Raw genomic sequence first — 15,111 nt, 5'->3', positions numbered from 1 at the left:
ATGTGTTCGTCCCTGCTGTTTCACTATTATGGTTTTTTTTTCAATTATAATTCCTTTTAAAATTTAATGTGATTCAGTACTATTGAAGTTACAAATGCTTTTCCTCTAAAAAAAAAAAGAAGTCACAAATGCTTTTGAAGACAGTGGATGGGAAACCATAGATCATGTGCATGTCAAAAGATTGATGATTTAGCATATAAACCAAGAAACCATTTCTAAGGCATGAGTTTGGCTTGAAGCTAAACAAAAAATCTGACAGAAAGTCTGGCCAAGAACTTTTTTATTGTTGAAGGGTAAGGTGATCTTTTTTGTTTTTGGTGGATTATATATCTGACAAACACATGAAATTTTTTGAATTCCTGATGATTCTGATTGAATGAATGGCTATTGACTACGTCATTCATCTGAAACTGATCTAGAGTAAGATAAGCACCCTACGTGATGTATGAAAGATGAGAGACAAAGAAGAGTTAAATGTAATTATAGTTCGACCATACACGTTGAAAGAACAAATATAAAAAAAATAAAATAAAAAAAGAAGGGAAATTTCAATTACAACTGTACATGATTACCTTTCAAAATTGTGAATGACATTAATGCTTTCTCTGTACGATGCTATTAGCAATACATTAATGATATTGTCAAGATCATCAAGTGAATTTACAAATTTGATTTTTTTGTGTATTCTTTTTTCAGCTATACTTGCCTGGAATCAGTCTACAGGATTTGTATATGCTTACTATGTGCTTTGTATAATATCTTTCAACTGTGGATACATTTATCTGTCAGTAACAATGCAACATTGCCACAATGCAGGTACCATTCATGAGTACCACATTTAAAGTTGTAGTTGTCCTTGTAACACCTACTGTAAGTATTGGAATCATAAATTCTTTCATAAAGTAATATTCAATGTGGTTATTCAGTTCACCTTTTAATTCTAATGGTGTTTCAATTTTGCCTGTCAAATTATATGCAGACTTATGCAATTATTTTAAGAGCATCGAACTCAAAAAATCAGGTTTGGAAAATACATGTGATCCCATTACCTACAGTTCTACATTCCATAGTTCTTAATATTCTTTCTAGAAACCTTAAAAAAAAAAAAAAAAATCATCTTCTACTCTTACTGTCAATACAAGGAAAGACATGGTTTCTGTATTTTTGGTATTATCATACATAGGGAGAGGCTGCTGAATTTGATAAAGTTGTTTGAGTAAAGCTAATGCTATCATCTCATAAGTTACATTACTCATCTAGAACTGGATGTTTTCTACTTCTGTAGATTGAACTTTGAACTCAATTAAAAAAAAAATGAGGCAGGTTCATCAACATGCGTTCAGTATGAATCAAGTCAGCATGTGTCCAGTAGTGAGTTTTGAGTTTTAAGTGGTGGCTTTCTACGAAAATTGGTCCAATGATTTTTATCTTTTGTTCAGTTATCTACGGTTATCAAATGCTTTATGCCACAAAAATTGCTACTTTTACACTTGAAATTGCTACATTCACTTAATTGATGGAGAATTTTAGGAGTATGCAAAAAAGAAATAAATGCAGACATAGGGTTCTCCCATATCAAAATAGCTTGTTCTGTGTTGAATTAGTTCTTGAGCTAAATACAGTACAAAGCACATGACCGTGGTCATTCCATTGACATGTATGCTCGATTGTTTGTGCAGGGAAAAGCACAGGGATTTGTGGCTGGTGTGGAATCAATAGCAAGTTTGTTATCACCGCTCGTAATGAGTCCATTGACTTGTGAGTGGATTACCTCATCATTTTTTTTAGTTGAGTGTTAGAATCAATTCATATGTATTGCTAACAAGCTAAATTGTTATCTTAGCATGGTTCTTATCTAGCTGTGCTCCTTTCAACTGCAAAGGTTTCAGTATTGTATGTGCATCTGTATGCATGGTAAGCATATACACCCTCTTCTCTCTCTCTCTCTCTCTTAACTAACTTTGCATCTTATTTTCCTCAAATGATTTCATTATGTTATGCTTGCCTACTTAAACCTGGGGTACCTTTAACTTCAAGCAGTGATTCAGAGGATGACATTGAAGCACCATTGCTAAGTGAGAGTTGATTGTTTGTCCCGAGTAACTTAAAATATTTTTCTATGCTGGCTGATGTAAATATTTAGGGTCCCTTGCATAGAGCAATGTAATTGTATTAGTGCAAACAAGCTTCCAATGTGTTTATCCCTCGGAAAGTTCTCTTAAACTTTATGCACCCTTGAGTTGCAGAGGATAACATTGAAGCTTCACCTCCAAGTGTTATAGTTCATTGTTGTATTTCCCAATCATTTTGTAATAACTTTTATAGGTGGTGATGTATATACGCATCCCTTTGATAGAGTAAGAATGTAATTATATTGATACATATAAATTTTGACCATGCATTTTACCTCAAAAAGTTGTTCTCTTCTCTTCAACATCTACATGTGTAAAGGAATATGCAAACTTTATTTCAAACAATATAACTGAACAAGCAGCACTGCTGAATACTAGCCTAAAAGATAACAAACAGCAACGTGTACATGACTCAAATACAACAAGAGTTGTTTATATGCAACATAAATCTTTGACTGTTACAACAGCTAGACATTCCATATTTGACATCTAGCACGCAGAACCTGGGGTGGAGGGGATTATATTTGTTGTAACTTTAAATAATGTTACACCACCTAATATTTTTTAATTGGATCCAAATTTCGACAAATGCATTGTTAAATTATATTATTTTCATATATTCTCCATGTTTGCAAAATTTTAAGATCATCAAAGATCAATAGTTACGTTATCAATCAGTTATTTAAATTCAAATTTTTGCCATTTAAAATAATGCATAAAAGATGAGTTTTTGATCAAATAATAAATAATATCTAATTAGCATTAAAATTTACCTGCATGTTGAAAAAAATATAGAATATGTAATCTATCATTAGGAATTTCAAAATATGAATTCAATAACAAGTTATTAGATGGTATAATATTACTTAAAGTTACACTAGATGTAACTCAAATCCAATCCTCTCTCTCTCTCTCTCTAAAATATAGTAAAATATAGTCCTAGATTTTAAAAAGTTTCAATTAAAAACTCAAATTTTAAAATTATATAAATTTGCCCATTCAAAGACTTCATGTAAATATCAAGTGGAATGTTAGTACAAAATAATTCACAGAATAATAGAAATCTTATTAAATTGTATTTTTCTATTAGAATTTTTATGTTGTTTTAAAGTAGTTTTAGTGTGAAATTACCGTATGCAATTCACACGGATTTGACATGAAGTAAGTTTTAAATACAGTTTATGTGAATTTGTTACTTTAAATTAGTAGTGACTCACTTCACTTAGAGATGCATTTGGGTTTGAAAAATGGGCTCGAGTCTTTGTGGCTTGAGTTGTTGTATTTAATATACGGTGTTGATCAGTTCAGTAGTGATTAGGAAGACTTCACCATCAAGACCGAGATCCTCGGGTATATGCGTAAACAGGATAGGATGTCTACAATTGCTTTTCTTTCAACTACGTCGCTTCTAGGAACGAAAGTTAAAAACTGAATAGGACAATCCATTTGTTTGGACATACATACCAAAGAGTCTACCTACACATGCTTCTCACACACAAAACATACAAGGGGCCATTAGGATACGACACAACATGTCGTTTTCTAACCCAAAGGCCACAAGGTGTGAAACGGGGGCTGGCGTGCAAGCAAGTGGAGGGATAGTCTCTACTCTAGGAGATTAGCAAAATGGACAGATAGCGCAAGTAATTTTTATTTTTATTTTTTATTTTAGAAATAATTATAATATGTTGTTAACTTCGCGGGTCAAATTTTTTCTTCTTTAGACTTCCAAGCACTTTATACATGGAAAAATGTCAATTCAACTAAAGCACTTGACAAGTAAAATTCAACTAATCAAATGAATTTGTTTAATAATCAGGGCCGGCCCTAGGCTTAGGCCAATTAGGCCATTGCTTGGGGCCCCTTACTAGAGAAAGGCCCCAAATTTGGGAAGCAAAAATTGTTTTTTTTTTTATTTAAATATTTTTGGGAGATATTAAAAAAATTTAGTTTACATTTTTTTTCACTATTAAAAAAGCCCAAAGAATTAAGTAATATTAGAAATAAGGATAAGACAAATTTAAATAAATAGGTCTTACAAATAGAAGTGTTACTAATTATAAGTAATTCAAATAGGAAAATGTTAAAAATACAATAAATTTTACTATATAACTTTTTTTTTATATACAAGATAAAAATTTTACTCTACCCTAATCTAAATATATATATGTGTGAAGTTTTCCCCTAGAGACTTGAATCTTGACTTTTGCCTTCCACAACCCCACAAGCACTTATATTTATGGAGTGACCACTATATCAAGGGTGTACGGTGGTCTATATAATTTTTATAATTTGATGTGACAATGAATATGATAGGTGGATTTCAACAAACTAATAAATGTATTTTTGAATGAATTTTTGTGATGGGTAGTATATCTTTATAATTCTCATATTATAAATTTTATAATATTTCTAGCATTTTTGTAAGTTTCATGTCATTGATCACATTCGTTACAACATCAGTTTGTAGTAAAATTTATTATAACTTTAGCATTTTCTAAAAAAAATATTAAAAACTAAAAAGAATGATTTTTTTAAAAAATTATTATATAAAATGCTAGTTAAATATTATTTAAATGATAACATAAAGACCCAATTTAAAATTTCACCTTAAGCCTCCGAAACCTTTGGGCCGGCCTTGTTAATAATACACTTACATCTATCTAAAGTTCTAAGCTGATGGTCTGAAATTTAATCCATTGTACCGAAATTTATATTTCTAAAATTGAAAGTATTTGAGGGTGGAATAATAGTCAGGTAAAATGTTAGGATTCTACTTCCTTTTATTAAAAAATCATGAAGATTATTTTATCATTATTAAAAAAAAAAAAAAGTTTATAGACAAACAATGACACCCATTGATAAAAAATGATTTCAGAAGTGAATTTAGACAAGAACCTGTACAAGTTGTCGCGTCAGCAAAGCAGAGAGACAGCTTGGCTAAGCCAATTTCAGAATCACCAAACATCCACAAGCAAACAAGGCCATGCCACAAGCAGAACCCACACCAGCATGTGCAGTCTCCTGCAGAGCCTCGGATCACCACAAGATCTCCCGTTTTTTCACCTTATAAATACTTCCCAACATTGCCACCACACCAACCAGTCAAGTCTCAGCTTCACTCTCTGAATTCAAGTCCCACATCGAAATAACTTCTTCCATATAATAAATTTCAACTAGACCATGTTGTTCAACAAATTACTAGCAAAACGACAAGACAGTAGTAGCAGTAGCAGTAGTAGCAGTGGCGGCATGGAGGGAATGAAGCTGATGTTTCACTTGCTACTACCACTCTGTGTCCATTGGATCGCTGAAGAAATGACTGTTTCTGTTCTTGTTGATGTTATTACCAATGCTCTATGCCCAGGAGAGTCAACCTGTACCCAAGCTATTTATCTTAATGGCTTTAAACAGACGGTAGGTAACAAATTCTGTCTTCTTCTATGTTTTTTATGTTTTTGGGTGGACGACTGGACTCTGTTGATTTTAGCTCCTGAAAAATATAGAGTAAAGATGAGCCATTTTAGTTGGTAAAATCTCTTACCAACTAAGAAACACCGACACATATACATGTACGTATACAAGTGTAGGTACGATACGTAGATATAGACATGCAAAATGATTCCACTTGTCGTACTCTATATAAAAAATTCAATTATCCGTCTATAAATGGATTAGGTTGATCTAAAATAAAAATATCAATTTGTCAATTTCCACAACATATAGAAAGTAGAAGCTTCTTAAAGTTAATTAATTAATAATATAATAGTATTATATATCTTATAGCCAGTGGTTGAGTCAAAAAATTTCTTCAGGGGCAGAATAAATTTACAAAATGGTAGAAAGAGAAAACAAATGTTGATGTCAGAAAGAGATTCTTTTTTTTTTTTTTTTTAAGAAAATATTTACAAGGGTAAGTAGCATTCATTAATTATAGGTTACGTAATTGGGATCTCTCCTCTCATGACTCCCAAATTTATGAGGGGAGGTGGGATATGATAAGAGTAGATGCTCTATTAGTTAAGTTAGTTGGCAAAATAATACTTTTATGATTTTGGATTTGGAAATATCTTTAATTTTGAGCAACGAAATTGCAAATTATGTATGGGCTGAGTGGATTTTGAGAGCAGTAACTAAATTGTTCCTTGTAAGCAATGTTCACATCTTTTAATTAAAGGTGCGGGTCCCCGGTCATAGAGATGCCATATTCATGATATGATTTTTTTTTTGGTCTGTTATTGGCCTCTTGAATTTTAATGTATTTTAGAATATTCATCTTTTGTAAAAAAAAAAAATAATAATAATAATAAAAAAATTTAAAATAAAAAAAAAAAAAAAAAAAAAAACGTTTCCTATCAAACGTGTCCTGATGGGACTCCCATCAAACAATGGTGCAGTAAAATAAACTAAAAATATATATAATTTAAATTAAATAAATAGAAGACTTTGACTCTCATTTTCGGAATTGGAAAGATAGAGAGCCTCTCTAAAGATCACCTCTGATAAACTCAAGACTGGTTCGCTTCCCTAAAGTTCTAAATTGATGGTCTGAAATTTAATCCATTGTACCTAAATTTATATTTCTAAAATTGAAAATTATTTGAGGGTGGAATAGTCACGTAAAATGTTAGGATTCTACTTCTTTTATTAAAAAATCATGAAGATTATTTTATCATTATTAAAAAAATAAAAAAAGTTTATAGACAAACAATGACACCCATTGATAAAAAATGATTTCAGAAGTGAATTTAGATAAGAACCTGTACACCTGTAGAAGTTGTCGCGTCAGCAAAGTAGAGAGACAGCTTGGCTAAGCCAAGATCAGAATCACCAAACATCCCACAAGCAAACAAGGCAGTGCCACAAGCAGAACCCACACCAGCATGTGCAGTCTCCTGCAGAGCCTCGGATCACCACAAGATCTCCCGTTTTTTCACCTTATAAATACTTCCCAACATTGCCACCACACCAACCAGTCAAACCTCGGCTTCACTCTCTCAATTCAAGTCCCACATCGAAATAACTTCTTCCAAATAATAAATTTTCAACTAGATCATGTTGTTCAACAAATTACTAGCAAAACGACAAGACAGTAGTAGCAGTAGCAGTAGTAGTGGCATGGAGGGAATGAAGCTAATGTTTCACTTGCTACTACCACTCTGTGTCCATTGGATCGCTGAAGAAATGACTGTTTCTGTTCTTGTTGATGTTATTACCAACGCTCTATGTCCTGGAGAGTCAACCTGTACTCAAGCTATTTATCTTAATGGCTTTAAGCAGACGGTAGGTAACAAATTCTGTCTTCTTCCTTGTTTTTTATGTTTTTGAGGGGACGACTGGACTTTGTTGAATTTAGCTCCTGAAAAATATAGAGTAAATATAAGCCATTTTAGTTGGTAAAATCTCTTGTACTATTTTAGTTAATATTTACCTCTATTTACAGTAGTTTAAGTAAAAAAAATTAATCCTAATAAAATAAACTATTTCCAAATAGAGCTAAATACATACTTCCATGCAATTGAAGGCAGAAGGGTGAACAAAAGAGATAAAAACGCCATCTCTTTTAGGCCCATAGTTCAGCAATAATACTAAAGGCAAGTGATAAGCATTTTTGGGATCAAAGTCCCCAGAAGGGGAAGATTCCCAAATGATGGAATCATCAGTAGTAGAGACAGACCTGATGTGAATGGCCTTGATGAGTTGATAAGTTCTAGGAAGAGATAACAAAGGAGAGATGCAGTGGAGGTTCCAAAACTCTTTAACTAAGAGTTTTTCCTCATCAATGTCAGAGGACCTTCAATGAGGTTTTTCACAATACCAAGAGGACACAACTTGTCATACCATAATTTCAGCTGAAAAAGTTACTCCCAATTTGCCATCTGGTGCATTTAGAAAAGATAGTACTGCCCTTTTTTATTTTATTGCGGACCATGTATCAGAGCAAGGTTCAAGGGACTCTTTTTCATGGAAAAGTCTCCATCTCAGCTTGGCTAAAAGAGCTAATATAAGAAGGAATGGCAGAAATGGTGGCTTGAGAAAGAACAATTCTGCCAGCAAAAGATAACAAGTTTGCTTTCCAGCCAGCCAACTTAGCCTGAACTCTCTCAATAATAGAGCTATAGTCCTGGGAAGAGGAGGAACCCACATGTTTCAGAGGGAAGCCAAGATATTTACCTAAGTTGGGGGTAGAGTGGAAGCCAAGGATACCACAGAGAGAGGATCTGAGATTAACAGGGACATTAGGGGAGAAATAAACTCTAGACTTGCTAGAGCTCACCTTCTAGCTTTCCTCTTTCCCTCTCAGTCTGACATTAGTATGTGTCTTTATGATTTGGCTTTTGATATATAGACAAGCGGCAAACTTATCAAGACACTTGAGATGACCAACTTATGGTCCTTTAAAATGTTCTCGGCCCAACTTAACCTTATAGGACGCATGCTGTTATACCATCACTTTAAGAGTCATTTTTCCAAAAATAGATAATAAAGTCGTATTATTAGTGGTTTCAAATTAAAAAATAAATAAATAAATAAATAACAAGTTGATAACTCAACAATTCTGAAATTTTGTGAAAAATATTGTGTATCTAACATTGTTCAAAAGATACTTATTTTACTTTATGCTCCTCAATTTAATTTTAATCATATGATTGCATTGAGCGATTCAGAAAGCAATTTCTTGTTAACATGAGATGTAGAAGAAGACTGGGAAAGACAACAGGGGAAATTGTCTTTAAATTAAGTTATGACATATATTTTAAATGCATGCAGGTGGTTGGAATTTTCAAGATGGTGGTGCTTCCACTTTTAGGTCAGCTTGCAGATGAACATGGGCGTAAACCACTGCTCCTTCTTACTATATCCACTTCCATTTTCCCATTTGGTATGTTTCGTTTGAACAACTTTCATGATTCTGTGAAGTTACATGTACAATGCTGTTATATATTTCCTTCTGAACTATGAGAATTATATATGGATATGAAACCCCTAATATGTGTTGCATTAATATTATGTGTTTGTCCCAGCTGTTTCACTATCATGTTTTTTTTTTTTTCTTTTTTTTTTAAATTTAATGCGATTCAGTACCATTGAAGTTACAAATGTTTTTCCTATAATAAAAAGGAAGTCACAAATGCTTTTGAAGACAGTGGGTGGGAAACCATAGATCATGTGCATGTCAAAAGATTGATGATTTAGCATATAAACCAAGAAACCATTTCTAAGGCATGAATTTGGCTTCAAGCTAAACAAATCTGACAGATAGTCTGGCCAAGAACTTTTTTATTTTTGAAGGGTAAGGTGATTTTTTTTTTTTTGGTGGATTATATATCTGACAAACACATGAAATTTTTTGAATTCCTGCTGATTCTGATTGAATGAATGGCTACTGACTACGTCATTCATCTGAAACTGATCTAGAGTAAGATAAGCACCCTATATGATGTATGAAAGATGAGAGACAAAGAAGAGTTAAATGTAATTATAATTCGACCATACACGTTGAAAGAATAAATATAAAAGAAAAAAAAAGGGAAATTTCAATTACAATATACATGATTACCTATTCTCAAAAAAAAAAAAAAAAAAAAAAAACTATACATAATTACCTTTCAAAATTGTGAATGACATTAATGGTTTCTCTGTATGATGCTATTAGCAGTACATTAATGATATTGTCAAGATCATCAAGTGAATTTACAAATTTGATTTTTCTGTATTCTATTTTCAGCTATACTTGCCTGGAATCAGTCTACAGGATTTGTATATGCTTACTATGTGCTTCGTATAATATCTTTTATTCTAAGTCAAGGGAGTATTTTCTGCATTGCTATTGCGTATACGGTAAGAGTTATTCCTCAGTGATTGATAATCATGAATAGGGAATATTGGGGGTCTCATTTTCCCATCTTTTGCAGGCGGATGTTGTTGAAGAGAATAAGAGGGCAGCAGCTTTTAGTTGGATAACAGGCCTTTGTGCTGCTTCGCATGTCTTGGGAAATCTTCTGGCACTTTTTCTCCCAGAAAAGTACATTTTTCCTGTATGTTGCTGCTTTAAATTCAGCATTAGACACACGGCCTTAATTCTGTCAAATTTTCCTCTTGTCAATTCATTTTACCATTTCAGCCTTTTGTTTCAGGTTTCAATTGCTCTCTTGATCTTTTGTCCAGTTTATATGCAACTCTTTCTAGTTGAGACGGTTAAGCTGGCTCCAAAGAGGGACCAAGATTCAGCTTGCTTGACTACGCCAATTAAAATTATCCAGAAACGATACAAATCAATGAAAGATGCTGCTACAATAGTTATGAGCAAGTAATTTTGTCTATGATCGAGACAGCTTAAAATATTCTCATCTTGCATTACGTAAATACCATATCTAAAATCTCTTAGGCAGTCTTTGCAACCAAACCTTTTTAGCTGCAAAACATTATAAATTTTCTTTGTTTGGCTAAAAGCGCTTCGTTTTTCTTTTACAGTCCGACATTAAGGGGCATATCTCTGGTTTCTTTCTTCTTTGAGTTGGGAAAGTCTGGCATCAACTTTGTCTTAATGGTATGTTTCCTATTAGTTTGTCATTTTAACAAGCAAATAGATGGTTGCATGCTGCAATTTCCTCTTGGTACCATCATACAACATCAGATATTTCAAAACTATATATAATTATTATTATTATTATTATTATTTTAACTTTTTGACAAACGACATATTCATTCAGCCATTCCAGAGTAGTTTCAGTCAGAATCTTTAAAGCAATTATTTTGAAAAAAAACTTGTATGCAACAGAAAGCTTTTGTGAGGCTTATTGTTGCCACCAATCTAAATTTGGCCAAAACCCGATTGTCATTATAAATCAGTAATTGGCACATTGTGTGATTTGGGGTGGAAAAATCAAAGAAAAGGGAGAAAGGGAAAATGCCCTGTAAATGTAACTTGTAGGAGTAGGATTTGATTGCAATGTGCTGACTCCAAAAATAGATAAAAATAATTTTGATTATAATATAAAGCTAAAGATGTCCAGTTTTAAAGGAAATATTTCATAGAACTTATAGAAATAGAATGTGGAAGGACTAGGAGAAAGAGAAATTGGTAGAGACTCAAGACATGAAGCAGGAGACACTAGAGTGCTTTATTCAGGGGTTTTTGAATCAGAGGAGTCATGACTTGGTTGCTTAACAGTTGTCACGAGCATATGTTCTGAACCCACCAAAGTAATTTGAGAACTTTTGTGCTGAAACCCATGCAGAAAAAGAAAAGGTTTGATGCTTCAGACTTGCTAGGGACTACAAAGCCAATGGCTTTCTTATTAATCAATAGTTTAGGATAAGATAGTGCTAGATTTATCTGCTCATAAGATAATTGCAATTTAACCAATCCATGACGTTGAGTAATGATAGTTCATGAATCAATGTTTTCTTTTTGATTCAATGACTTGATGGTTATGCTACTACCTGTGCAGTACTATCTGAAGGCAGCTTTTGGTTTTGACAAAAATGAGTTCTCAGAAATTCTGATGCTCGTGGGATTCGGTTCAATTATTTCACAGGTGAAGTGTATTGTAGAGCAAAAGTTTCCTTTTATTTACTTAGGAGATTGATATTCCCTTATACTGAAGATGTGAATCATTCTTTAGCCATCAGTCAAGGTAGCATATCAATATCTGCTAGTATGTTATTTTGTTATTTGCTTGGCATATGCCAAAGTTTTTCTCTAAATCCTCTGCTTGGTTGCTTTGAAGTTATCAAAATAAGAATTCTTCCAGTTGGTGTTGCAATGGTTGTTAATTTGTCTTCTGAATAGAAAACAATGCTAAGCCATCATGGTTATAAAGATGAAACAATTCTTAGGGTTTTATTCTGTTTTATTGTTTTCCCTCTTAATGAGCACAATATTTTTCACATTTGAAATTTTTTATAATTAAGAAGTTTATTTAATGAGTTCTAGAATTGAGAGTACTGTGCCTCTTAATACTCGATTCCTAATAGCTTATAATCCTGTCAAAGTCTTTGAAGATAAGAGCACTGTCATACTACTGGCATACATGAATTCTCTTTTGTCCAAAATATTTTGTATGATGTTCATGTTAAGGATGTTGTTTTCCTTTATGAAAATTTTAAAATCCTCAAGAAATGCTCTTCCTATAATATGTTCAGTTTGTGGTTTGCTTCCAGATGTTGGTGCTTCCACTAATAAATCCATTGGTTGGAGAGAAGGTGATATTGTGCATAGGAATACTTGCATCAATAGCTTATGTAAGTCGTTTATAATTTTTACTTTCAATACCCCCAGCACAAATTACAAAAGAAAAGAAAAACTAATGGTTCTTTTTTCTGTGTAGGCATTATTCAATGGCCTTGCATGGGCGCCATGGGTATGTACACACTTGATGAATGTTTTATTTAACTCTATTCTAAAGGAAAAATTTCTGACACAGAAACACTTGAGCAGAATCTTTTCTTTATTTGATTTTTCTTTAAGCTATTTTGAATTTTATAGTTTCTATTCCTCCTTTTGGAGTTATAAAATCAATCATGTGTTAATCAAGAGTTTGTGAAAGTAAAAACTAAAATTTTCCTAGTTCTTTTTATTATTTTCAACTGTGGATATATTTCTCAGTTACTAACAATGTAACATTGCCACAATGCAGGTACCATTCATGGGTGCCACATTTAAAGTGGTAGTTGTCCTTGTAAGACCTGCTGTAAGTATTGGAATCATCAATTCTTTCATAAAATAATATTCAATGTGATTATTCAGTTCACCTTTTAATTCTAATGGTCTTTCAATTTTTCTTGTCAAATTACATGCAGACTTATGCCATTATTTCAAGAGCATCGAGCTCAAATGATCAGGTTTGGAAAATACCTATGATCCCATTACCTATAGTTCTGCATTCCATAGTTCTTGATATTCTTTCTGGAAAATTATGATTTCCACCAAAAAAAAAAAAATCTTCTACTAATATAAAGAAAGGCCTGTTTTTTGTATTCTCGATATTGTCATACTTAGAATGAGGCTGCTTAATTAGATAACGTTTGAGGAAAGCTAATGCTATTATCTCATATGTCACACTACTCATCTAGACCTGGATGTTTTCTACTTCTTTAGATTGAACTTTGAACTCAGTTGGGAAAAATCAGGTAGATTCATCAACATGTGTTCAGTATGAATCAGATCAGCATGACGTAGTAGTGAGTTTTGAGTTTAAAGTGGTGGCTTTCTTGGCAAATTGGTCCAATTATTTTTCTCTTTTGATTTTTTATCTATGGTTGTCGAATGAAATTGTTTCATTCACTTAATTGATAGAGGATTTCAGGAGTACGCTAAAGCAAAAAAGAAATAAAAGTAGATACATGGGGTTCTCCTGTATCAAAATAACTTGTTCTGTGTTGAGTTACAACTTGAGCTAAATAAATTAGAAAGCACTTGTACCGTGGTCACTCCATTGACATGCATGTTCAATTGTTTGTGCAGGGAAAAGCACAAGGATTTGTGGCTGGTGTGGAATCATTATCAAGTTTGCTATCACCACTTGTAATGAGTCCATTGACTTGTGAGTAAACTAACTCATCTTTTGTTTAGTTGAGTATTAGAATCAATTCATGTCTTACTAACAAGTTAGATTGTTCTTTTAGCATGGTTCTTATCTAGCGGTGCCCCTTTCAACTGCAAAGGTTTCAGTATTATATGTGCATCTGTATGCATGGTAAGCACATACCCCCCCCCCCTTCTCTCTCTCTCTCTCTCTCTCTCTCTCTTAACTAACTCTGAATCCTAATCTCCTCAGATGATTTCCTTATGTTTTGCTTGCCTACTTGAATCTGGGGCACCTTCAAGCAATAATTCAGAGGATGACATTGAATCACCATTGCTAAGTGAAAGTTGATTGTTTGTCCCGATTAACGCATACAAGCTTCCAATGAGTTTATCCCTTAGAAAGTTCCTTTAAACTTTATGCACCCTTGAGCTGCAGAAGATGACATTGAAGCTTCATCTTGACATTGAATCACCATTGCTAAGTGAGAGTTGATTGTTTGTCCTAAGCTAATATAAATATTTGGGGTCCCATGCATAGAGCAATGTTGTAATTGTATTAGAGGAAATAAGCTTCCAATGTGTTTATCCCTTAGAAAGTTCCTTTAAACTTTATGCACCCCTGAGCTGGAGAAGGTGACATTGAAGCTTCACCTCCTAGTGATATAACTCATTGTTGTATTTCCCAAGTGTTTTGTAATAGCTTTTACAGGTGGTGATGTCATATTTGGCATCCATAAAAACACATTCATAGATACAGATATATAAAAATTAAATCATAGATTTTAAAAAGTTTCAATTAAAAATTAAAAATTAAAATTTTCTACAAATTTGTCCATTCAGAGACTATCATGTAAATATCAAGTGCAATGTTAGTACAAACTATTTCACAAAATAATAGCACTTCTATTAAATTGTATTTTGTCTATTAGAGTTTTTATGTTGTTTTAAAGTATTTTTAGTGTGAAAATACAATATGCAATTCACATGAAATTATCAAAGGATTTTGATGTCAAGTAAGTTTTAATTATAGTTTATGTGAATTTGTTACTTTTTTTTTTTTAATTAGCGGTAACTCATTAGAGACAGATTTGAAAAGATTTAGAAAATTCATAGTTTAAATTAAAACTTATTTGATTCAAAACTACCTCCAAATTATAAGCAAAAAATATACAGTTTAGAGTATAAATCGTTACATGAAAAATGTTTGTATGATCTTAAATACTCCCAAGATCAAGACTTATCACTTATGTATGAAGAAATTTTGCAAGAATCTTGTAGTTGTATTTCCAATTGATACCTTTCAAGTGTTTTCAACTAAGACACACTGTTTTGAAATTCAAACTGGACTGAGAGGTTTGACCTGGTTGACCGAGAACCAAGTCTTGGGCCAGTTTTATATGTCACGGTTCAATAATTTCAATATTTTGGTAAAATTTAACTTTATAT

The 15,111-nt window shown here is 32.7% G+C and overlaps 1 protein-coding gene across 2 annotated transcripts; it reads left to right on the top strand.

Moving 5' to 3' along the window:
• The first annotated feature begins 5,048 nt into the window (after nt 1-5,048).
• On the top strand, nt 5,049-14,520 carry LOC112022881 (uncharacterized). Of its 2 annotated transcripts, none has more exons than XM_065764516.1 (14): nt 5,049-5,549; nt 8,904-9,015; nt 9,862-9,974; nt 10,049-10,171; nt 10,271-10,443; nt 10,608-10,683; nt 11,588-11,674; nt 12,300-12,380; nt 12,467-12,499; nt 12,776-12,829; nt 12,939-12,980; nt 13,603-13,681; nt 13,764-13,834; nt 13,916-14,520. In XM_065764516.1, the coding sequence occupies exons 1-14, from the start codon at nt 5,316-5,318 to the stop codon at nt 14,012-14,014; spliced, it is 1,377 nt and encodes a 458-aa protein (XP_065620588.1). In that variant the 5' UTR covers nt 5,049-5,315; the 3' UTR covers nt 14,015-14,520. The 2 variants fall into 2 exon arrangements, with proteins under 2 accessions (XP_065620588.1, XP_023911274.2); XM_024055506.2 differs by lacking the exon at nt 5,049-5,549 and adding an exon at nt 6,893-7,415.
• The last annotated feature ends 591 nt before the right edge of the window (nt 14,521-15,111 follow it).

This window comes from Quercus suber, unplaced genomic scaffold (genome assembly GCF_002906115.3).
Source record: "Quercus suber isolate HL8 unplaced genomic scaffold, Cork oak 2.0 scaffold_22, whole genome shotgun sequence".
Classification (NCBI taxonomy): domain Eukaryota; kingdom Viridiplantae; phylum Streptophyta; class Magnoliopsida; order Fagales; family Fagaceae; genus Quercus; species Quercus suber.
Note: the sequence above shows the minus strand (reverse complement) of the source record. Positions and strands in the feature narration are given on the sequence as shown.

What these genes read in the sequence shown, in the direction of transcription:
- LOC112022881 (XM_065764516.1), top strand. Translation starts at nt 5,316, where the DNA reads ATGTTGTTCAACAAATTACTAGCAAAACGACAAGACAGTAGTAGCAGT. An exon ending in TTAATGGCTTTAAACAGACG is followed by an intron (nt 5,550 to 8,903) that starts GTAGGTAACAAA and finishes AAATGCATGCAG; the next exon opens with GTGGTTGGAATTTTCAAGAT. An exon ending in GCTACAATAGTTATGAGCAA is followed by an intron (nt 10,444 to 10,607) that starts GTAATTTTGTCT and finishes TTTCTTTTACAG; the next exon opens with TCCGACATTAAGGGGCATAT.